The following is a 23,716-nucleotide window of genomic DNA, read 5'->3' on the forward strand; positions in this document are numbered from 1 at the left end:
GTGGCCATCTTTGATTTGGGCAAGGAGAGAACGCGAATACGAAGGATACAAACGTTCCTATCCTTGGCATTCCACCTGTGTGAAGCCTAGATTACCTTTTGCACCCTCTGAACATATATATATTTGTTTATTTCTCTTATTATTTGGCCTTCAGGCACTCCCTTCAAGGGCGAGAATGCCCCAATTAAAGATGGCGTAGTCGTGTGCGTCACTTCCTGTCATGTGAATGTCAGCTTCTTCCTCAGTACTTTCATATTATTATTAATTGTTTTATAGCTGGTCTTACGCAGTCCATGTGCCAGCACTGGGGCTGGATTTTGTCCCCCGACTAACTGAATAAACCCCAAGGTAATACTTTGTAACGGAGAGTGTTAGAAAATTATGACTGCAAAAAAAAAAAAAATGTTTTTTTTTGGCAATAACTTATGTAACTGTTTCCAAACAAACATTGTAGTGATACATTTCAATGAATTAAGTTTGCATTGTTATAAATAATCATTTGGGGACAAAGTGGGGCAGTCTCCATGGAAACCGGTGGAGTGCGCTTATTGGTTGCACCGCATTTAGCAGTTTGCCCCTGAATTGTTCTCTACGGCCATGGCCGATTGTCACCAATGCACTTCATACTGATGGCGGACATTAAAGTTTGCGTTCCTGTCAGGCGTCACTAAAAGTTTATGAAATTATGCCAGATACCGCATGTCCCTGTTCCTCTGGTCTGAAACCACGGCGATGTAGTTGTTATGCGTTAGTAAAAACTATACCATATATATATATATATATATATATATAATTTCGTTTATATATTCATGGCTTTCAATTTCCTTGCATATTTCAGCATCATGGCGGAGAGAAGCAATGCCGCTTGGGTCCAGTGCGTAAATTCATTTCGTGCCGGCCCGACATCGTTTTTATGCAGCGTCACGGGAGAAAAGTTTCTGGATGAGCTACTGAGAGATCTTAAAAGTGAAACTATATACGAACAGACTAAGGTAGGTTTCTTATACCGGCACGTAGTTTCATAAACTATGATTAAATAAAAGGCTAAGCAATTGGGGGGGAATACATTGTACACCTCCTTGTCCCAAGCGGAATCCCAAATTCCCTATTCTTCCTGCAAGAAATCGGCAGATAGCAGCCATGCTGGCAGACTGGCATCACCTAGACACCCTTCTTGGATATCCTTGGGGCAAATAAACTTTGGAAGTTTTAGAGCAGTCAGATGGCAAAGCACATGAAACATGGATACAATTAAAATAATTTTTAATGTATTTTTTTAGTGTTTTGTTTTTGTGTGTTTGCTTTTTCATTTCAGATTTTAATGCTAAACCTCTTTTTGGAGTTCCCCACCTTCCTGTGTCCAGACCAGAGTACCGGCCGAGGCACCGCCGAGATACTAATTAATATTTTAAAGCCATTGTCGAATTCTGGAAAAAGCGTAGCCTTCCGATGCCATCTCCTGTTAGCCGTAGAGACCGTTTTGATCACGACGGATAACTTCAACCCGAATTGCAAAGCAGCGCAAGAGTTTGCGTCTATTCTGATGCACATAATATCCGATATAAATGACAAGAAGCAAGGCGCAGCCAACAGGTCACTGCGCACCACGGCTTGCGAATGCCTAAAGGAGCTGGAAAACTGCTTCCCCGGCTTCCTATCGGAGAGACTGGAAACGCTTTACTTCATGCAGCAGCAAGAGGTTACTTGCGCGCACCAATCGTACACCATCCTCTACAGCGTCGCGTTAAAAAACGCACTGGCGGTCTTGGCGCAGAGAGAGGGTCCGTCAAATGGCGCCCTGAAGACCATGCTGATGAGCAACAAGAACTTTTTTTGGAGCTCCACTGAGAATTCACTAGATCTGCGACCTTCGTCAGGGGGACAGCTTCTCTTGCTTCCTTCCAATACCGAAACAAAAGAACTGAAATCGGTTTTGGCTCTTCTTTTAGAAGACTCCTACCTCCTTACACCAGTGTGTCAGAACAACCTGTTTTGGCAGATAATTCAAATCGTGGCCATGGTTCGTACCATTTCACCGGTGATCTTTAAGGCCCAACTCGTGCGACTATTTGGAACGATGGACATGTCATTATTTCACAGCATATTGCAGATGAAGGCCGTGTTTACAGATAGCCTGTTCACCGCGGAAGATGAAAACTTCCTTCTTCAGAGGCTCGTGGGAATGACCCAACACCCGCTTCTTAGCACGTCCATGAAACTATTTTATTTAGACTGTCTGTTGCATTTTCCGGAAAACCGACCTCTTAATTCCAACCCAGACGAGAGCTTGCCCGTCCTACTCACTGTTCAAATGACGTCGTCTTTGTTCCCTAATGTTTTCAACGACTGCAGCACGATGCTTTGCAGGCAAAACTTACTAAGCATGGTCTATCTGGAAAACGAAGGGTTTCATTCGGAGAAGGGCATAGGGTTTCTTTTCGAGCACCTCATGTCGCTTTATAGCATGGTTCACCAGAGCCGAAGCCGTGAGATTATATCTACGTTTTTTCGTGCTGTCTATCTGTTCGTGCGGTATTTTAATTATTGCGACAAGCATATGGAAAATTTAACAAAGAGCCTTCTGGAACTGTATAAGGATCGTAGTTCCTTAGCACCTTATTTTATTAACCTCATCAACCAGACCCAGATATTGCTAGAGTTCCATTCTTGGCCAGTCTCTTTGTCAAGGGCCTTACAGAAACAAATAGTCGATCTTCCCGTTGATAAAGTCAATCTCGAGGACCTCGGTTGGCACCTTAAAATTCTTTCGAGGGTTGCCCAGGACAATACAATTACCCAGAAAAGCACAGTCCTCTTTCTAAAGCGAGTAGCTTTCCATTCAGGAATATGCCAACAAGGAGACTGGAGAAGGGGCAACGCTGTATTGTCCGTTTGCAAGAATGTCCTACAGCATCAACAGCTCGACTCGGTCTTCGTGCCCCTCGCAGACCTCCTGCAGTACCTGATGCACCATTTTGAAGATATTGACATCCAAGACCGCGCGCGGCTCTACTACATCCTTCTCACAAATGTCTCCGGTGATAAACTCAAGAAAATATTGACCATGTCACCAGCCGGAAACCAGACCAAAGCAAGGTCCCTATCTTCCATTATGACCGAAAGCGAGAACTTCTCTACTCTACTGACCATCCACAACACAGAAAATGTAACTCTTCAGTTGAGTAAAGTTCCGGATGACGAAAGCGTTTTTCCTTTCTGCTCTGAAACCACTAAGGTAGAAAGTCCAACCGGTGAACATTCCCTCCAAGAATATTACGAGCAGTTGGATAATCAGAGTTCTTCCTTCCTCGCCATGAAATATTACTTGTCATTCAAAGGAGACGTCGAGCCCAAGAACCACCAGCTGTTTTGTATCGTCCTCCAGTTTGAGGGGACAGATTCCAGTTTCGAACCTGTAAGCGATATTAATGTTCCTTGTCTCTTTGTCGATCAGAAGCCACCGGTTGTTACTTTTAATCTAGTGCCAAAAGAACCTTACCCGTCGTTCTTGCTGGTAAACGCCACGTATGGAACTCTGGATGGTCTTACGTACAACACAAAGCTGGACCCGCTCCACATCGCTTTTCCAGAAATGTTTTTGCCGCTGCCATTACCGGCTTCTTGGCCTACGAACTCCCGCTGTGACCTCTTTGACAAACTGTGGACTGCCTTTGAGCCAGAGCCATCGAATCGGTGCGAGGAAAGCATTTTTTGCTACGAGATGCCAGAAAAACGTCTGTACGACCTCGTACAATCCTATTTTCCCGGGTTCGTTGCTTCTTACAATGCGGGTGTATTCGAAATCGGTATATTTGTGCCCCCGCGGTTTCACATATTAATGAGAGTTAACAGCAAGGAGGACGTCGCACGGTTCTGTATCAGGACTGATCACTGGAAGCTGCTGCCGTATTTGAACTCTCACCTGCTCGAAATCACGTCACGGAAATAACTTTGGGGTCGGCGGGGGGCTGCTGTTGTTTGTTTGCACTAAACTCTTCTACATCTGAGAGGCATGAATCCATGCCTTAATGATAAAATTGACTGATTACATTTTCTGTAATGATAATGTTTTTATAATTTGACGATATGGACTGCAGAAAAAAAGTATTAAGTATAACATTTATACTTATAAATAAGTATAAATAATAAAAAAAAATCTTTATATATACTCTACTCCCTAAAGTAATTTTAAAACTGTCTTTGATACCAAGTGATAAGTGTTGGGGTTTTGCTTTTTTTTTTGGACAGATTCAACAAATTGAAAGCTGTATGTTTTTTGAAGACGGGTGAAAGTCTATACCTGGTCTGCAGGGGGCAGTATGGTCCAAACTCACACCCCAGTGAGCCCATGTCTCGTGGTAAAATAGTGCCCCTGTAGGTGGTTGATGGTTTTCAGGGCTGGGTGCAGTAACGGTCATATCTTCGATGTAACACTTACCCGTTATGCCCTGTTGAAGAGCCCAGTACGTGTCGGTGGAAATCCCGTAACTCAAATACACATTCAGATCAATCTCCGCGCATGTTTCTGGTATTCTAGATTGTTTCTCCCTGTCGGGGTTCTGGCTTTTCAAACTGCTTGTCAGTCATACAAAAAAATAACTAAAATATCCCAAAATTGAGAAGAACTATATACACTTATAACACATAAATATAAACCATGAAAGGTTTTTTCACAGGAGCGAAAGCATCCTAAAATTTGTCCTACCCTCTATGTTCTTGAATTTTGTTTTAAAGTCCAACGAGACCATAAACCTCTGAAAATTAACTGCAAGGAGAAATCTGATTTGCTTTCATCCGTGTGGGTCAATGAAAAACTGGAAATATATAGCTGAACAAATCTAAAAGTGGCGAACCTCTAGGGCAGGGGCGTCCAACCTGCGGCCCTCCAGCTGCTGCCTGACTACATCTCCCATTTCAGCTAAGGGGCTGGCTGAGGAGGATGGGAGATGTAGACCGGCAGCAGCTGGAGGGCCGCAGGTTGGACACCCCTGCTCTAGCGCCAATCTAAGAAGTTCTCATCTTGCTTAATACCATGGCAAGGTTGTACTATCTTCACGACCTCTAGTCAGAGTACTGAAATAAAAGGTTAAAAGAGAGCAAACGCAATTTATTACGTATAAGTCTAAGGTTTCGCACTTGGGTGCAAAATGGAGACCTTTCATGCCATATAATGCTTTATTTAAGATTATTCTTCCTAATATCAGGATCCCAAACAACTAAGGCAGTCTAAAAATACAAAAAAAAAAAAGTTTGAGACGGCTCTACTCTAAGGCATTTGGATCAGCGCATTCCTGCCTTACCCAGCTATATACACTTAATGTATGTTTCCCGTGATCCAAGTTAATACCGTGTTGGAATCCCATAAAGCCGTAGCCCACCTTCCTCGAGTCTACATGCATCGTCTTCGCATGCACACGAGCCTCTGGTAATAGCAATTTTTCCAAACAAAGGGAAAAGCCGTAATTGGAAAGTCTAGAATGTGACGGAGTTGTGTGTTGATGGGGAGATGATGGTTGCGTAGTGTATAGGGTAAAGCATGAGTAGGTCTGATACGTTGGCCTTTTCCAGATAACAGTCTGAGAAACGCTTATCTGTTGAGTAGATTTCTATCAAAACAGAGAAATTCCCCAAACAAACCATTAAGTAAAAAATGAAATAAATTTGACCTGTCAAGAACCGTCCTTTTAATTCTAAAATGTAAAGCAAAGGCGCAAATACAAAGCAGATTATATTTCACAATAAAAGCACGGATATCACTCAGATTGCACTGACAGAGGGGTTCTGGGTGTTGAGGAATAACGTTTATGGATTAAGGCGAGTGGGCGAGGGTCATCCGGATCCTTTAATCCAGAAACTCGTCCTGTGTCCTTGCGTCACAGTGCTCGGACCTCGGCCTCGCGCATTCGGATCCTTAAAATTCTTTGGACTGGAAGGTGGCCCCCGTCGGATTAATTTGTCAGTCCTTTAAAGTTAGGCTCGGCGCTCGATGGAAGCGCAATCTGCTCGTTGAGGAGTTTGTCGATAATGTTAATTTCAGCGTCTCTCTTTTCGATGTTCTCAAAGGGCGTCCATGACATGTCGTGCTGAAGCTTGTAGGCAGCCAGGAATTCGTGCGGACAGCTTGCCCCCCACTCCTAAACAAAACAGAGAGAAGACGCAAGTTTATTCCTGCGGACGATCGCTGGGAAAATACAGAAGAGCTGCGACGCTGTGGCTGCCCGTAACGGGCAGGGAGGTCTACAAAACCCGCGGTTCAGATTAGCGATTAATTCTAACCCCAGTAAGACTTCTTTTATAAGCTTTGTTGCCCCTTTAGGACAAGAACGTCTTTTTTTTTATAAAGAGGACATAATCTGAAAATATTTGATGTAGATAGGAAAGATGTAACATTCGTACCTTTGGTGAAAGGATGGAGAAATACCTCTGGCCGCTTTCCCTTTTGTAGAGGTAATAAATATTCCCCGGTTTCTTGACGACGTTGCAAGCTGCGTGGTGTAAATCGGCATCGCGTTTCGCTTCCTCCAACACCTAAGAATAGCAAAGAAAGTCAAGAAGTCAAAAAAGGGAGCAACGTACGGACTGGACACCCCACCACAGTGCTCGCCCAGCCGGACTGGAGGTCCTGCATGGAAAATAACTAGGGGTAGAGAAAGGGGCAAATGTATATGGGGGGGGGGTTCTGCGCGATTTCCCCCCCCCTGCACTTGGAAGGGAGAAAAAAACAGATTTAAAGGGACCTCCCAGCTGTCGGATGCATTAAAGTCCGTATGATGGCTGCAGCGTCCCTTTAAACACAATGAATAATCACAGCAATGACTATTTGCAGGAGTTCCGCTGCCATTAATGTTTCTTTAATAATAATCACCTTTCCTACTACAAGACTTTTCCCAGCGCCATCGTATTGCTTACCTGTCTCGCTTGTTGCTGTAACATCCGAATCTGCTCAGCGATAACCGTTAACCGGTTGCAGGCGTTTGCTCTGATAAAGTCGTCGGCCTGCGGACGAGAAAAGATTATAAAAATGTAAATGTTCAGAAACGAGCAGAAACCGGACATTCAATCCCTTTCTTATTAAAGGGACGGTAACCACGCATTTGATGGGCTTTTTTGGAGTTTTTTTTTTTTTTTTTACACAAATGTTTTGTTCCTGCGGCATTTTAAACCCAGGATCTTGCAAGATAAACCTCTTGGAGCACAGGTAGGTTTCTATCTTTCTAGTGACGTTACAAAGAGAGGGGTAGCCAAGGGCAACAGCCTCCCAGCAGAAGTGGTAGCGGGTAATACAGTGAGGGTATTAAACATGCATGGGGTAGACATACGGCTCCTGAATCTAAGACGAGACCAACGACTGATTAAGGTTTGAGGCTTTACAGCAGGAGAAACGGGCAACTAGACGGGGGCCGAATGGGGCCGATTCTAGGTTTATCATGGAATTTATTTATTTTTAAGCACAGTAACACACGTGGATAGTGTAGCACGGCTGTGTTAATGTTATATGGTCGTATATAATCCCGGAGATTTTTCCATATCGCGGGGAATCTCACAGCCTAAAGTCCTAAACGTCGGTCGCCTTTCGTGACAAAAAGACTTTAGGCAAGTAAGAGAACAAAGCGTTTCGGTTTATAAATGCCTACATTGCGTTTCCACGCGAGCGGGTCCATGCGTCGCGCAAAGAAAACACTTCTCCGTACCATGCGCTGCGTACTTAACTCTTTCTGTGCCAGAGGGGTGTGCAACACAGCGAACACGCATCTAATCCATAAAAGGGTTAATAACAGCCCTATTCCTCCAGATGTGGAAATACTTCAGGATCTTATTTAACCCATTAAATAATATTAAATGTTTACGCGGGATTGTTACAGCCGGGAATAATAATATTTCTCTTGCTAGGTTTTCCCTGGGAGCGGGAAGAAACGCCGCAGTCCCTGTTAAATTATTAAATAGACGATTAGCCTGTTTTTCAGTTAATGAAACAATTCTTCATTTACACTCCATATGCTGAGTTTAAACAATGCGAAGGGTTTTAGGTTACTGAGAGGGTGGTAGATAAGTGGAGCAGCCTCCCAGCAGAAGTGGTAGAGGCTAATACAGCGAGGGGATTTAAACATACATGGGATAGGCATTCGGCTCCTGAATCAATGGCGTATGGTTTAAGCTTCAGGCTATTTTCTCTAATTGAATCTTCTGAAACGTTCCCGCACCATTCCTGATTATTTCTCACCGTTCCTGTATTGACGTGCGCGACCTCGCACCAAAACCACGAGAAAAGCTTTCGTTGACTATAAGCGAGATCGCACGTCTATTACTGGAGGCGCGATAACAAAAAAAAAGTCACCGCGTGGGAAGTTATCTCCGGTCATAAAAAGGAAAGTCTTTAACCTAGAGAATTCTGTATGGTGCAGGGAGCCGACGTGGGCCCGATGCAGTCATTCTGATGCAAAGTTTCAGAAGTGGTCTAATCACCATGGTAACGAGTAGATGTTTTTCAATGTTGAAGGCGTCCCTTTGATGAATGCAGTAAATGTAACATTATTTGATCCTGCGATGGATACGTTTCTGCGGAATCGACGCGTTTCTGGAATAAAGGTTTCTGTATGGCGTCGGCGTGAGAATCGGGCAGCGGTTCCGTGGTTCCCCGGGGCAGCAGATCGGAGTAAAGGCGCTCGGGACTCTTACCTTCTGGACCTGATGAGCCAGTTCCACCAGATCCGACGGGTCTCCCATGCGATTCGTTTGGTAGCTGCTCACTAGCTGGAACCCCGAGGGGTTTGAGCTGCTTTCCACGAGAGAGACTGAAAGACAGCATTTAAATACGGTCAGCTCTCCCAATATATACCCCTCCCTTACCTGTAATCACCTGTACAGGGGGTGGTTGGGGGGTTAATTTATGTATCTACCCCTCTTCATGATTTTAGAATACTTTTTGTTAAAACGTGCCCCAGAACTCATCCCGGATTGTCCTCGAGCATCATGCGGCAGTTTGCCACGTAACATATGGCCCCTGGGCCGTGCTTTACATGTTGCCCCCCCCCCCGGATTGGCAGCATGTTAAGACTTATACCTAGAACTATAACACGGTGCTTAGAAACACTGTAGCCTTGAACAGGATACATGCATGTGTTATATCACACAGAGGGCACGTCAATTTTCTTATATTATTCTCAATAGTATCTAAATCTGTTTAGCCTGGCTTCCAATATGTGAACAATTTCTATTTTTCCACTTTTCTGAGAGGGTGGTAGATTCATGGAACAGCCTCCCGGCAGAAGTGGTAGAGCGAGAGGATTTAAGTATGCATGGGATAGACGTACGGCTCCTGAATCTAAGAAGAGACCAACGACTGATTAAGGTTTGAGTCTTTACAGCAGGAGAAACGGGCGACTAGAAGGGGGCCGAACTGCTGGCAGATATGTTTCTATTTATAAACACCGCTGTTTATTATATTATTATATATGGAATAATAAAATATTTATTAGACTGTCAGCAGAGAAGTATAGAGGCTACAGCAGTGGATCTCTTGTGTAATCCTGCATACCCAGCACTTGCATAAGAGAATTCAACACCCAGTTACCTAATATTGCGCAGCTCCGGCTTCCAGGGTTTTATAATAAAAAATATTTCATAATCCTTAATATAATAAACAAAAATAAGGCACCCTGACCCTATCCCATCAGTATAGGATAATGTACACATCACACAGTCTTTTAGTAAATATAAACTATTTCCTGCAGCCAGGGTCATTTAAATCATAGGGGCTAATTCATTAACACATGCTGGCCACGTGGCCCCCTGTCTGTGCCCTTACCTGTGGTGACATGTGCTTTGGTGGAGTTTTCCATGTTGCTCGCCGGTTCAGCTGTTTCCCTCTCCGTACGGGCAGCGACCTATGAACCATATACGATATGTTATAAAACTGGTGAATGTTGCCTGCTGGGAGCGCTGAAGACTAGGCAGCCATCTTGGTTTTGGGCAATAAGTGAGCATGACGCCCACGAATACGCCACTCAGTCACCGTTAAGTTCGCAAGTCCGTGTGTTCCTGTGAGAATATCCTGCAACGCCATAACTTCCCCGATAACTTCGAGGGTTTCACCGTAAGAGCCCCAGACTTGCCAGAATCAAGCATGGCTTCCAGGATCTACATTTCTGACCATGTGACCTAGCACGTAATTTCTAGCGGAACGGGGCGCGTCCCATCCCGCAGGGCTCTGTGTACGCAGAATGTCGCTTTTATGGCGCTCTTCAGCCATTGTCTTGGTCTCTCTGTGGGACCCATGTGCCAAAACACGCCACAATGACAGCACATAGATATTTGAGTCAAATATTTTAATTAACTGGACACATAAAAAACAATTAAAAATGTAATACACAAATGGGCACTTTCATTCATTTTATGGTACTGTTTCTTTTAAAACCCTTTTTTAGGGGCCCCTCTTCATGTATTTATTTTGTTTTGGATCAAAATATTATGGGGCAAATAAATGCAATAATTACAAATATCAGCCAATAGAATGTCAACAAACAACTTGTGCATCATCAGTAATAAAAAGATACATAATTAGGAGATATTTTCAAATGACGCCAAGGAGCCTTGGGGCCCTAACACAAAGGGGCCCCTGCACTGCAGGGGGTGCCTTATGCCCTTGGAAGGAGGGACTTTTGGTTTGTTGGGTGTGGTTAGAGGCGTAGTTATGGTAATAAATATATTCCTTATAGATATATATATATATATATATATACCCCTTTATTTAATTTAACCCATTGTGCGCTGTTTCTATACATATCATTTTTAGATATTTAATGAGTGATCAAAAACGAAAATAATTAAAAACTCTTAACAGCGTAAACATGCAAATTTGTGTTATTGTCCTCAATTGTGACCATTCTGGGGAGAGAGAGAAATAAAGTCCTGGATGCTAATGTGACCCCCGAGTTGACGAATACCAAAGTATAGCGAAGTCACCGTGCACACACCTCCTGCTCCACGTCTCCAAGCGGGGTAGACGGGTCAGGACCATGCAAAGATCACAGTGCTGCAGACCCCAATTCGGGCAGATCTCATCTAAGCCGTCCTCTCCTACTGTTTCACTTCCCCCTCACCCCCTGGCTAGATTGTAAGCTCACAAGATCAGGGCCTTCTTCTCCTTTTAAAGAAGTTTGTTATTGTGCGTGACTTTAAATTATTCCACCAATTGTGACAGCGCTACGGAATCTGCTGGCGCTACATAAATAAATACAAAGTAAAGGTAATGTGCCAAGGAAGTATCCGTCCGATAAAGAGCTCGAAGCAGCACGCAGCAATCCCCAGTGATGAACAGCCGCATGTTATTTTCTGTTCCCTTAATTGTCTGGGTGACAAAAATGTGTGTGTTGAAAAATTGTTACCATAGAAACAATGTTTCTTTCTTTTTTGAATGTGGCTAATCATTCAGACGAAAGGCTTACATTACAGATCTGTGCCTAATCCAGACCTTTCCGAGGTTTATTTCCGGAACGTACTGGATCATAACGCCCAACGTTTCAGGACTCCGGATCGGGACACCTGTGTTGGGGTGTGGCAGGAGGCGGGAAGTGGGACCTGAGGTGTGGCTACCGCCCGCCTTTCCTCATGGCGCACACCTGGTGATGACGAGGTGGCGCTGGTACTTTAAGGCCGGTGGCCGGCTAATGACCTGCTGTGTAGGATGCACACTACAGGGTGTATTGCTGAGTGCCCAGTGTGCCCGATGGCCAGTCCCTCACATCCAGAGCAGGGAGGTAGCATGGCTTATGACAGCGGGGCAGCTCAGGCTACTACAACACTACAGGAGCCCCCAATACCCCACTCTGGGGCAATTGCTCCATGAGCCCCTTCTTCCACTCTTAAAACAGCTGCACTTTTTTTGTGGGCGGGGCTTGTGCGGTTGCATAGAACGCTGCCCGGGCGGGGCTTGTCGTCATGGGCGGTTTTCGCACTAGTGGCCGAACTTCTGTGTGGGCGGGGTTTATGGTCTATGCTGTCTGTCCGGTGCTGCCCGTTCTCGGTTTCCGCCATGCCGCCCTCCGCGCTCCTCTCCCGGTTTCTTGTGCTCGTCGCCGCGGCTCTCCTCGGGCTGGTGGGCGCCATGCTGGAGCCCTATGATTCCCTGTATGACAGCGGGGTCGAGGCGTATCACCGCGGGGACTGGAACTCCGTTATCCTAAACATGGAGAAGGCGCTGCGGAACCGGGAGACCCTCAGGCGCCACCGCATCTCCTGCCGCCAGCACTGCGCCAACCAGACCGGCTTCACTGAGCCCACCCCCGCCGGCTGGGGGCCCCTGCAGGACCTGGCCTTCTTCCAGAAGGTGCTGGCCCGGACCGAGTGTCTGAAGAGTTGCGAGCAGGAGAGGATCGGGGCCCCCGCCATCCAGTATGTGACCGCCGAGGAAATGGAGCTGGAGTTCAAGAGGAGGACCCCCTACAACTACCTGCAAGTGGCCTACTTCAAGGTATGTGGCCCCCTGCCTAGGGGCTCTCAGACCCTCAAAGGAGATCTTGTCTTGTGTTCCTGCTGAAACGATTGCAAGCTCTGCGGGACAGACGTGATGAGCTGCATCAGGTAGCTGTAGAGCTTTACAGTTGTTGTAAAACTTCAACTCCGATGATGCTCAGCCAGTCGGTGCCATGGTCTTTTTCTTTTAAAATGCAAGATGAGCGTTATAGGAGTAGTAGTTCTACGAAAGCTGCCCCCGGGTATAATGATGGATCGCATGCATTAAATTATTCTGGGTCATCAGCGGTTAAAGGGACAGCTCGGCACATTTACCCACGACGTGGGGGCTTAAGTGCTCTGATCTGATTGGTAACGTGAATATAAGGGGTTAACATAGTGACACGTGTCTCCTGGTTCACCCCAAAGTACATTGTCAGAATATGTTACTGCTGAAGACGACTCTCAGCATCCTGAGCCAGCCAGATCCTGGCTCAACACGCTGGGAGCTCTGGTCCATAGCGCTGGAATGCCAGAGGTTGCTGTGGTTTAGGTGATGCCTCTTCGGCCAGATGTGTTATCGCTATGTGGGAATGCAGTTCTCCTGCTTGACGTCAGGTGTGCCTACTGGGTCTGAGGGCTGCAGGTCTGGGCTGGAATCTGCTTTCCATGTGTTAAGATGATGCTTCCCTCCCCCCATTCAAAGCACTGCCACGTATTGAGGTGGGGAGAGCCTCCGGAGCAGGCTGTGGGCTGCCCTCCTTCCCACACTCCGCTGAGGAATGTTAAAGGGACCTTCCCCACGCAGACACCCCCTCCCATAGATCCGTGGCATGCAGCCGGCCATCAGACAGTTAATGTCTAACATTCTGATTCACCCTTTCATTACCCCCCCCCCATAAATCGTTTCCTTTTTTGTGTTTGTTTTCAAGCTGCAACAATTACAATTGTTTCCAATTAACAGATACTTTGTAACGAATCCTCATTGTCCTGCCTGACAGGTCACATGACTTTGGGGCCTTAGGGAGCCCTGGTCCTCAGCTCTCTATCCCCATTGGGGTATGGTGGTCAGTTTAACCCTTCCACTGCCAGGGGGTTTATTCATGTTCTACAAGCCCCTGCTTGGAAAAAAAAGAATCTATCCAGGAATATCTACCCTGTTGAAGAAAGAGCTGGCAGAGAGGCGATTGCCAACGGGGCTGCTCTGACTTAAAGATTTGGGTCACTTCCTAAACCCCTTTCATGTGTATCAGTTACAATGTCCATAAGGCACCGGCCAATCATTTTCACCCTGACATGGTCCTTTCTGTGCTCCTTTGATATGCTTTCTATGAAGCCCCTTTTGGTGAATGTGAGTAGGTTGGGGTAGATTGTGCTCATTCATTATATTGTCTGCCAAATGATGTTTGGGGCTTTTTATTACCGGGGGGGGGCAATTAGATGGACCGGTCCTCCCCTGACCCTCCTGCAGATCATTGCACCATCAGTTAAAAGTCCACATAACCTCCCCCTGGCACCTTTTGTGATATTGATAATAAAAATATTAGAAAGTATGGGTCTCAGTGACAGTCCCTGAGATAAGACCACTTGGAACGCTGCAAAAGGGGGTCTGTGCTAGGAGTGCTGCCATTGCTTTCAATGGAAGGACTTTTCTGTCATTGACTGACAGCTTCGAGCAGCCAATCAGTGGCAAGAAATGTCAGATCATGGAGGGGCTTTACTCTAAAATGCATTATTTTATGGGATGTCATTAGACTGTCCCTTTTAAATATACCCCCCCCCATTGTCTTTAAATTTGTAGATTTTTGGGTAAATAACATCTATTAAAATTTTTTTAGATCCACAAGATTCAGAAAGCCGTAGCCGCCGCTTACACTTTTTTTGTGGGAAATCCGGATCACATGGAAATGAGGCAGAACTTGGAGTATTATCGCATGATGGCCGGCGTCCAGGAGTCCGACTTCAAGGACCTGGAAGCCAAGCCGCACCTGGTAAACCCGTCGGATCCCACGGCTGCCGCTCGGCGTAATGGAAGCGGCTCCGTCTGAATGATCTTCTCTTGTCTCCGCGCAGGAGGAGTTCCTCCAGGGGGTGAGTTTCTACACCGACGAAGAGTTTGCTCCGTCAGTGACGCACTTTGAGAAGTCTCTGGAGGGGTATCTGGTGGCCGACCTCGAGTGCCGGAGTCTGTGTGAAAGCCCCTACGACTACGACGGCTACAACTACATGGATTATAACGCCGACCTGTTCCAGAGCATCACAGGTATCCGGGGGGTTGCCGGGTGCAGCTTGGTCCCTCAGCGGTTCAGGTCCCTCATCGCCTTTTGTCTCTCGAGCCCAAATTATTATTACTTATAAGGAGCTTTGGGCCCTGGCGCAATTATACAGAAAGGGCCCCTTCTCTGAATTCACTGCCATAGCGGTGGCCCCCACAGCCCCTGCATAGTGGGGGACCCCAAATTCCAGTGCAGCCCCGCCGATCCCATTCCCACCCTCACTTGTGCGTACTGCTGGGCTGGAGAGGTGCGCTGGGATACGATGCCATTTCCTTAGTGTGTATGTGTGCAAGCGTGTGTGCAAGCGTGTGTGCAAGCATGTGTGCATGGTAGTATGTTACTGTGGGTGTGCTAGAGTGTACATGTGTTATTGTGTCTGTAATATGTTTAGTGTGTGTCTCTGTTAGTACATTAGGATGAGTGTGTAAGTATGCAAGTGTGTGTATGTATGATAGTATGTTACTGTGGTTGTGTTAGTGTGTGTAAGTATGTTACTGTGAGTAGCAGCTTAACCCCGCCCCCCCCCGAAGTCCTGGCATTTTTTGTTACCTCGCTGTCTCGGTTTCCTGTTTTTTTTTTTTTTTTTTTTTTTTTTTTTTTTTTGGTTTGTTTTTTTTTGCCCCTGTTTCTCTCTGCTTTCTGCCCCTCGGGGTTCTCCCGTTCTGCTCTTCTTTTGCTGGTCTCTTTTTGCACCTCACTTGCCGGCATCTCTTCCTCGCTTGTTTTCTTTAGCCTTTCTTCTCTGCCTTTCGCATGTTTTCATGCATGTTGTACAGCGCTGCAGTATACGGCGGCGTTATATAAATGTATAAATAACGGACGGTCTCTCTCTTGTTTCTCAGATCACTACGTGCAGGTGATGAGCTGCAGGCAGAGCTGCGTTTCTGAACTGGCTAAAAAACCAGCGGTTGACAAACCCATCGAGGATTTCCTCCCCTCGCACTTTAACTACCTGCAGTTCGCGTATTACAGCAGTGAGTGCCGTGTCCTTATATGTCACGCGAGTGTCCGTGCCTTTTATATGTCACGCGAGTGTCCGTGCCTTTTATATATAACGCAAGCGCCCGTGCCTTTTATATGTCACGCGAGTGTCCGTGCCTTTTATATGTCACGCGAGTGTCCGTGCCTTTTCTATGTCACGCGAGGGTCCGTGCCTTTTCTATGTCACGCGAGGGTCCGTGCTTTTTCTATGTCACGCGAGGGTCCGTGCCTTTTCTATGTCACGCGAGGGTCCGTGCCTTTTCTATGTCACGCGAGGGTCCGTGCCTTTTCTATGTCACGCGAGGGTCCGTGCCTTTTCTATGTCACGCGAGGGTCCGTGCCTTTTCTATGTCACGCGAGGGTCCGTGCCTTTTCTATGTCACGCGAGGGTCCGTGCCTTTTCTATGTCACGCGAGGGTCCGTGCCTTTTCCATGTCACGCGAGCACCCGTGTCCGGTCCTGCTTCCTATTACTGTCCGCACACGTCGCGCGGTTTTACCTAAAACATTCATGTCTGTTCCGCAGCTGAAAACTACACGCAAGCCATTGAGTGCACGAAGACGTACCTTCTATTCTACCCCGAAGACGAGGTCATGAACCAGAATCTGGCTTTTTATAATGCGGTTCTTGGAGAGGATAAAGCGAGTTTAATCCACGCGAGGGAGGTGAGCAGGACTGGATGTAAAAACCTGGGTTTACTTATCTATAAACAAGAACTCTGTTGTAACAGCACTATGGAATCTGCCTGCGCTATGTAAATGGTGGTAGATAAGTGGAACAGCCGCACAGCAGAAGTGGTAGAGGGTAATACAGTGAGGGTATTAAACATGCATGGGATAGACATACGGCTCCTGAATCTAAGACGAGACCAACGACTGATTAAGGGTTGAGTCTTTACAGCAGGAGAAACGGGCGACTAGACGGGGGCCGGATGGAGCCGATCTGCCACCAAATTCTATGCCTATCCCATGCTTTTTTAAATCCCCTTACTGTATTAGCTGCTACCGCTTCTGTTGGGAAGCTTTTCCACTTATCTACTACTGCCTCCCAACAAAGATCCGCTCATGAGAGCCGCGTAGAGCCCGATATTTAAACGCTGCTGCTTTTTGGCAGGACGTGAAGAAGTACATAAAGCGCAGTCTGCTGGAGAAAGAATTGCTCTTCTTCGCCTACGACAGCTTCGGAATCCCGTTTGTCGACCCGGTGAGTGTCAGTACGTCGTAGGATGTGTGACGTCGTGGAGGTCTGATTTTAAACGGCAAAGTTGAATCCAACAATTCATCAATTTATGTGATGTGGAATCCCCCCCCCCACGCGCATGCGCGTCGGAGGTGGCCCTTCGGAAATGTCGGATTTAATTTTCCTCTGTGACTTTTGTAGGACTCGTGGACTCCTGAAGGTGTCATACCAAAGAGGCTCCGAGAAAAACAAAAGTAAGAACGCAACTTGTTTGTCATGTAAGGAGAGCTTGTTGAGTGGGGAGGGCACTGGTGAGGACCCCCCATGCAGCACTGTATACTGTATCAGTCATGTGACTTTCCTGCTCAAACACCACACTGAGCTGATGCTTTATGGCAATGCTAATGAAGTCCGTTCCTCCATAGACTTTCAATAGTTAGTGTGTCCAGCTGAGTGATTAAGACCTAGCTATTCTATTTACCACAGGCAGTATGATAAGGAGTCGGGGTGTTTGTCAAGTAGATTGGGGCTCAGATAACCGAGCGAGAACCTCATACAATTGGCTAATAAAAAGAAGACAATTAACTAAATGCCCCTTTGCCCCCTCAGGGTTCAGTTGGTTTTAAATACCCCGGGTATGTTTCTAAGCAGTGTTGCTCCCTTAGGGCCGAGCGCGAGACGGCAGCCAGAATTTCAGAAGAAATCGGGAACTTGATGAAAGAGATCGAGAACCTCGTGGAGGAGAAAACTAAAGACACCTTTGATTTGTCCAAATCGCTCGTACAAGAAGGTGCGTCTCTCTCGTTTATGTCATGCGGTCGGCGACTGATCAACTGAAACGGAGACACCTGTGTTGGGTTGGGGGCGTTCTGCAAAGAGACTGTGCCCGGAAATAGGGACTGCCCAGCAAAAATAGGGACTCTTGGCTGGTCTGACTATTGCTAATCATCCAAACCTCTCTTTCAGGGGGGCCGGTTTTGTTTGATGAAATCAGCGTGGTTATGAACTCAAACACTCTCAATGGGTCTCGGCGAGTTGTGGCCGATGGGGTCATCTCAGAAGAGGAGTGCCGAGACCTTTTAAGGCTGACCAATGTAAGTCTGCGAAACATGCGCAAACTGTGAGACTGCCCTGCAAAGACATTTAAAGGCACATATGATAAACTGGGTGGGGGGGGGTTAAAACGAGCCTTTAACACCTTTTAGTAGCCTTTGTAGAGACTTCATACGTATATCTGGAGCGGAGGCTGCATCTACGGCTTTCACCGACTTCTGGATAATTCCGGTGCTTTCTGTGACCTCGTTAATTATTTTTATCCCCCCCCCCGTCTCCCAGGCAGCTGCCTCGGCCGGTGACGGCTATCGGGGTACGACTTCCCCGCACACTCCTAATGAGAAGTTTTACGGGGTAACCGTGTACAAGGCGCTTAAGGTAGGTCTGGTTGGGCTTAAATAGTCCTTTTATTAACAATGTATTTGCTGTATATTTCCAGTCTCTGTATATTTTGTAAATCGAGTGCAAGCGTGTGCGTGCGCGTGTTTGGCTTCTGTGGCGTGTGTGTGTTTGGCGATGTGATAGTTAAATGGGTTCCGTTGCTGGAAAGAGATCCGATTTGTTTGTTTTGATGCACGTTGGCTTCTCTTTCCTGAAATGTATTTATTGTGACAGAATCGTTTAGTTATCAGGGTTCTCTCCTCTCGCTCCTCCTCTCTCGTCGAGGCGATGGGGTTCCCTTCACACCCCATGCGATGTGTCCTGCGTTCCGCTTCTCTGTTTGCTCTCTTTATATGTGTGTTTTTTTTGTTTTGTTTTTCTGGGTTCTAGATGGGGCAAGAAGGGAAAGTCCCCTTAAAGAGTGCGTACCGCTACTATAATGTCACGGATAAAGTGAGGCGGGTGGTGGAGTCGTACTTTCGCCTGGACACCCCCCTCTACTTCTCGTATTCCCACCTGGTCTGCCGAACCGCCATCGAAGGTACCGTAACTACTTATACTCCTGCCTGGAGCCTCCCAGGGCTCGCTGTCTTCTGGGGGTGTGGCCTCATGAAGGGGCAGGACTGTGGGATGGGCTAGCTGTGCATAGGGGCGGGGTGGCCTTGACTGGGAGGAAAGTGGGTGGGGCGTGGGCGTGGATAGACGCAGCTTCCTCTAGCTGGAAAACAGAGAGGTAACCCGGAGACTCCAGGTCAAACCCCGAGTTATTTAACTGTTTACGTCCACGAATACAATGTTTCTTCTGCTTTAGTATAGGTTGAGTTATACTTTTATTAAATATATTTTCTTTTTATGTCCTATAAAAATTTACACACCGTATTTTTTTTGTGTTCCGTTAAGTGAGCTGCAGATGCGACTTGGGGTAAGAATAACGTAATAAAAGCAAGTGTTTTGATCAAACCCCAAATGAATGGCGTTCCTTCCGAGACATTTTTTATATTTCCGTTAAAATGTATTATTTCAGACAAACAAAAAGAGCGAGATGACCTCAGCCATCCGGTGCATGTTGATAACTGCATTTTGAACGCAGAGGCGATGGTCTGTAAGAAGGAGCACCCCGCTTATACGTTCCGGGACTACAGGTAACGCCGTCACGCCTTTTACAGCAAATTCAGGTTTTTCACACATTCTGGTTTTTTCTTCCTCTGTGGCTTTCTTACCTGCTTTCCCCCAAAACAGGCTTTTTAAGTCTTATAAATTTCCCATAACTGGTATTAATTGAAGTCTGAACTCATCCCTTAAAGAGTTATAACTAGATACCTGTATAATAAATGTTTTTTGAATTTTTTTTTAGTGCTATATTGTATTTAAACGGAGATTTTGAAGGCGGAAGTTTCTATTTCACAGAACTTGATGCAAAAACTGTGACTGTGAGTATAATGCATTTTTTTAGTGTACTGTTTTTAATACAGATGTGGAAAAAAAATTTTTTTAACCCTTTTGTTCCTGCGTAGGCTGAAGTGAAGCCGCAGTGCGGGCGGATGGTCGGGTTCTCGTCCGGAGAGGAGAATCCCCACGGTGTGAAAGCGGTGACCAAGGGCCAGCGGTGCGCCGTCGCGTTGTGGTTCACGCTCGATCCCGTACACAACGAGAGAGTAAGTATTTGGGATCTTCCAAGCGCAAACCGACAGATTCCTGGTACTTTATATATAAATATTCAACTTTTATCACGAGTATCGTCTCGTTCGCCCGTCTCGGGGAGCTGCTACATTTATATGTTAATGTTTAGTAAGTTTATAACATTAAAAAATATTAATTTGTCTTCATTTTAACACTTCCTTATCCAAACTCTAGTGCGTGTCTCTTATTGCCTACTAAGGAAGTAATAAATAATAATAATAATAATAATAATGAATAATAATAAATATTATTCATTATTATTATCATTATTTATTATTATTATTGTGAAATATGAAAGGAATCTTGACTACAAATCTTACGTTTTTAATTAAGTTTTTGGTGGAATTTTATATATTTTTTTTTTCCAGCCGTCATAGATCTATAAGCGTAGATTAAATTCACGCAAGATCTCTCCTAGTAAATAAATAAATCGTTATCCCCGAAGGATCACCTGTCCACGACTCCTGAAGTCGTATGCCTTAAAGCATGGTTTTGTGAATAATGTGAATCGCCCCCCTTTTAAGGAACAGTATGTATATGTGTATATAATATAGATATATATATATATATAATATAATATAATATAATTTCTAAGTACTTAATTCATTGTTTCTAGGAACGAGTCCAAGCTGATGATTTGATTAAAATGCTCTTTAATACGGAAGACGTGAATTTGTTTCCGGAGAACGGGAAGGAAAAAGCCCTGGCAGACGTTTCTCCCCCTGAAGACGGCGCAAGACAGCAACAGCCAACATCAGAATCGTCTGACATCGACCGGAGTCCAGATCCTATAGATTCCGCTGCGATCCAGAACCAAGAAGGTCCAAAAGAACCCGTGTTGAGCCGTCCCTTGGACTCTGTAAAAACAGAATTATAACATTGACATGGACCTGCGCGTTCCGTGCGTGACCCGCCGATTGGTGCTTTATGGAAATCTGTGGATCAGGGACATAACGTTTCCATGGAAACTAGAAAGGAAGAAAAGGTTTTTTGGAGATTTGTTTTTGGGGTGTATGTTTTTTGTGTATTTTTTTATTTTTGTATTTTTTTTTTTCCCCCATTTAAGAAACTCAAAAAGCATTTTTTCCAACCGTTATACGATGGCTGCTCACAAAGCATTGTCCAAGCGGCTCGAACCAGCGTCTGGCACAACATGGGTGCTGCAGGCTGTAGATGCGTCCCTTTATTATTTGGACAGCGATGAAAGTGTCACGCCGTGACAGAATGCGACGTTTCTGTCGTCTATCCCAAGATGCCGCGATCTGGCAAAAAAACCTATTCGAGATTTTAAATACAAAGTGTGTTTTTGTTGTATTTTTTCTTGCAACAATATGAAAATTACAGTATTAGACTCGACCAAATGAACTTTTTTTTGCTGTTTTTTAAGGGTTGAAAAAGAAAATAAAACTTTTTAAAACTTTTTTTTGAGATCATTTGAGGGGATGCACTAGTAATTTTTTTATTTTGAAAAACGTATTTTTTGAGGGGGGGGGTTTACCGCTTCAAATTAGGTCTGGCCTATCTCTGTGATAAAAGGTCAATTTAACAAAGAGTATAATAAAAGAAAAATCTTATCGGGTTTCAACCCACCCCAGGATATGGCGCTTTGAAATACCGAAATAATTAAAAATAGCGGGAACGTTGTGGTTATTGACTTGTGCAACTAAAAAGCCATTTTCTTTCGTAATCCTGTTTGCATGTTCAATCGCCTATTTAAAGCCATCTTCTTCTTCTGACGGCAAATAATAAATGTCAGAACCCTTACGAAAAAATTACTGCAGTTTTTCTGAAGTAATACTGCAGTTTTTTGGACATGAAAAAACTGCAATACTGCATTTTTACTTAAGTATTACTGCACATTTACTGCACTTTTACGGCATTTGTACTTCACTGTACTGCAGTTTTACTGCAGTTATTTTTGTACGGAAGTACAAATGCAATAAAGCTGTAGTACATTGAAGTACAACTGTAGGTTTGCAATATAAAAAAAAAAGTGCAGTAAATGTGCAGTATTGCGGTTTTTTCATGTCCAAAAAACTGCAGTATTACTTCAGAAAAACTGCAGTAATTTTTCGTAAGGGAAGATGATGACATCATCCATAATAGGATAATAATTATGGGATATAGTCCAGGATCATCATGTCATTGCTGTCATCAAAAGAAGAACGCATGACCTTGTAATAGGCGTTGATATTTAGCAAGTAAGCTGCTACTTGAAACCCGTTTAGTGTTTAATGCCCAAAATATTAATCCTAGTGACCTCTGAAGGTTACATAAATGCAAGACTTAGTAGCCACATTTGGGTATTGCCATAGGATGCGGTTTGTGTCTCGTTTTCTTTTGGGGGGGATTAGTAGTGAGAACACGGCTTCGCAAATCTTCATGGCTAGCCTCCTTCAAGAGGTCTTGTCATCATAACTAATGTAATGGCCCAGTTGTTAAGCACGTTTCTATGGTGAAATGGCAAATTTTTTGGCCCTTATACAAGTCGTTGGGAAATGTAACTCGTAAACCTGGCCATCGGGAACCCAAAGCCACCATCTCCCGGGGTTTCTTGACCTGCAATGATTGGCAGAGGGGGCGGGTGGGCATTTGGGGCCAACGCGGTTCCAGCTATTGTTCTTTCGTAATGTAAGACGAGACCAAGGACCGAGCAGGAGGAGACAGGTGGACTAGAAGGGCCAAAGAGGTCTCATCTGCCTTCCAATGATATGTTTCTAAGCCTGCACCGGTTCACCCAGCTCCGTCTATTTACAAAAAAAATGCACATAAGAAGTGCCCTATGGATCCCGTATATAATTATTATCCCCGCAGTCTGCTATCAACCAATAAAAAAGGTTAATTCAGGGAATACATGATCAGAAGCCCTCAGCCAAAAAAATTTAGGCTGGCTTTGGCCTTAAACTATTTATTTTTTTCACTTGCTTATCTTGCACGCATTTTTTGCACAGTTTGTTATTTTTTCCAGTTTTGTTTAAATTTTTTAAAATTTTAATTTACACTGGAAAAGCCCCAATAAATAGTAATTAACGATACCAGTTAAAGAGCGTTCCGTGCAGAGATTTCAGGTTCTAGACTGGATGGACGGTATCGGCGGAGTCCACTAGGGGGCAGAAAATCTTCAATTAACCTTCATGCAAAATGAGTTTCAATGAGTTCTCTGTAACCCCTTGAGACCCTTAACCATAGAAAGTCTTTTTGGAGCAGAATTTGTGAAATGACTGAAAATCCCGCTGTCCACCGATTCTTTCATCATCTCTTTTATTTATTTATTTATTTATGTGTTTTTATTTATTTTTTCACTGTATACTCAGTGATCTAATTTTCACTGATAATAGAGAAATTGATTTAATTTTAATATTTTAGGGTTGATTGGATGTTTTTTTTTTTTCTAATTCCCATTTGTTTAAAGTTGTTCTAAGGTCTGTCCGTTAAGACCATGCGCTGGGTTAAGTTCTTGCTCCCTGCAGGGATTCCGGAGTCTTTGTTAATGGGAACTCGTAATAGTACGGCCGAAAGGATCTCTGCGATTTACCGACAAATTATAGTCTAGAACAGCGGCTTTCATATTACAGACAATGGAAACATTGAATTCCCCAGCAGATCGGCCCCATTCGGCCCCATCTAGTCTGCCTGTTCTTCCTGCTGTAAAGACCTTAATCAGTCGTTGGTTTCATCTTAGATTCAGGAGCCGTATGTCTATCCCATGCATGTTT

The 23,716-nt window shown here is 44.9% G+C and overlaps 3 protein-coding genes across 3 annotated transcripts; 2 read left to right on the forward strand and 1 right to left on the reverse strand.

Annotated features, from left to right (window-relative positions):
• Positions 1–177: 177 nt before the first annotated feature.
• AP5B1 (adaptor related protein complex 5 subunit beta 1) lies at positions 178–4,044 on the forward strand. Its single transcript, XM_053452088.1, has 3 exons — positions 178–348; positions 839–992; positions 1,316–4,044. Exons 2-3 carry the CDS (start codon positions 843–845, stop codon positions 3,947–3,949), a joined length of 2,784 nt encoding a protein of 927 aa, XP_053308063.1. The 5' UTR covers positions 178–348; positions 839–842; the 3' UTR covers positions 3,950–4,044.
• Positions 4,045–5,660: 1,616 nt separating this feature from the next.
• Positions 5,661–9,948, reverse strand: C12H1orf50 (chromosome 12 C1orf50 homolog). Its single transcript, XM_053451756.1, has 5 exons — positions 9,806–9,948; positions 8,677–8,792; positions 6,910–6,996; positions 6,397–6,528; positions 5,661–6,134 (listed from the first exon to the last, which is right to left on the reverse strand). The coding sequence occupies exons 1-5, from the start codon at positions 9,837–9,839 to the stop codon at positions 5,949–5,951; spliced, it is 555 nt and encodes a 184-aa protein (XP_053307731.1). The 5' UTR covers positions 9,840–9,948; the 3' UTR covers positions 5,661–5,948.
• Positions 9,949–11,984: 2,036 nt separating this feature from the next.
• Positions 11,985–21,433, forward strand: P3H1 (prolyl 3-hydroxylase 1). The gene is made up of 15 exons (XM_053452317.1): positions 11,985–12,469; positions 14,289–14,441; positions 14,524–14,713; positions 15,569–15,700; positions 16,233–16,372; positions 16,821–16,910; positions 17,088–17,140; positions 17,552–17,676; positions 17,853–17,980; positions 18,222–18,317; positions 18,711–18,861; positions 19,345–19,462; positions 19,675–19,750; positions 19,835–19,975; positions 20,617–21,433. Exons 1-15 carry the CDS (start codon positions 11,993–11,995, stop codon positions 20,875–20,877), a joined length of 2,331 nt encoding a protein of 776 aa, XP_053308292.1. The 5' UTR covers positions 11,985–11,992; the 3' UTR covers positions 20,878–21,433.
• The last annotated feature ends 2,283 nt before the right edge of the window (positions 21,434–23,716 follow it).

Source organism: Spea bombifrons, chromosome 12 (genome assembly GCF_027358695.1).
Source record: "Spea bombifrons isolate aSpeBom1 chromosome 12, aSpeBom1.2.pri, whole genome shotgun sequence".
NCBI lineage: Eukaryota > Metazoa > Chordata > Amphibia > Anura > Pelobatidae > Spea > Spea bombifrons.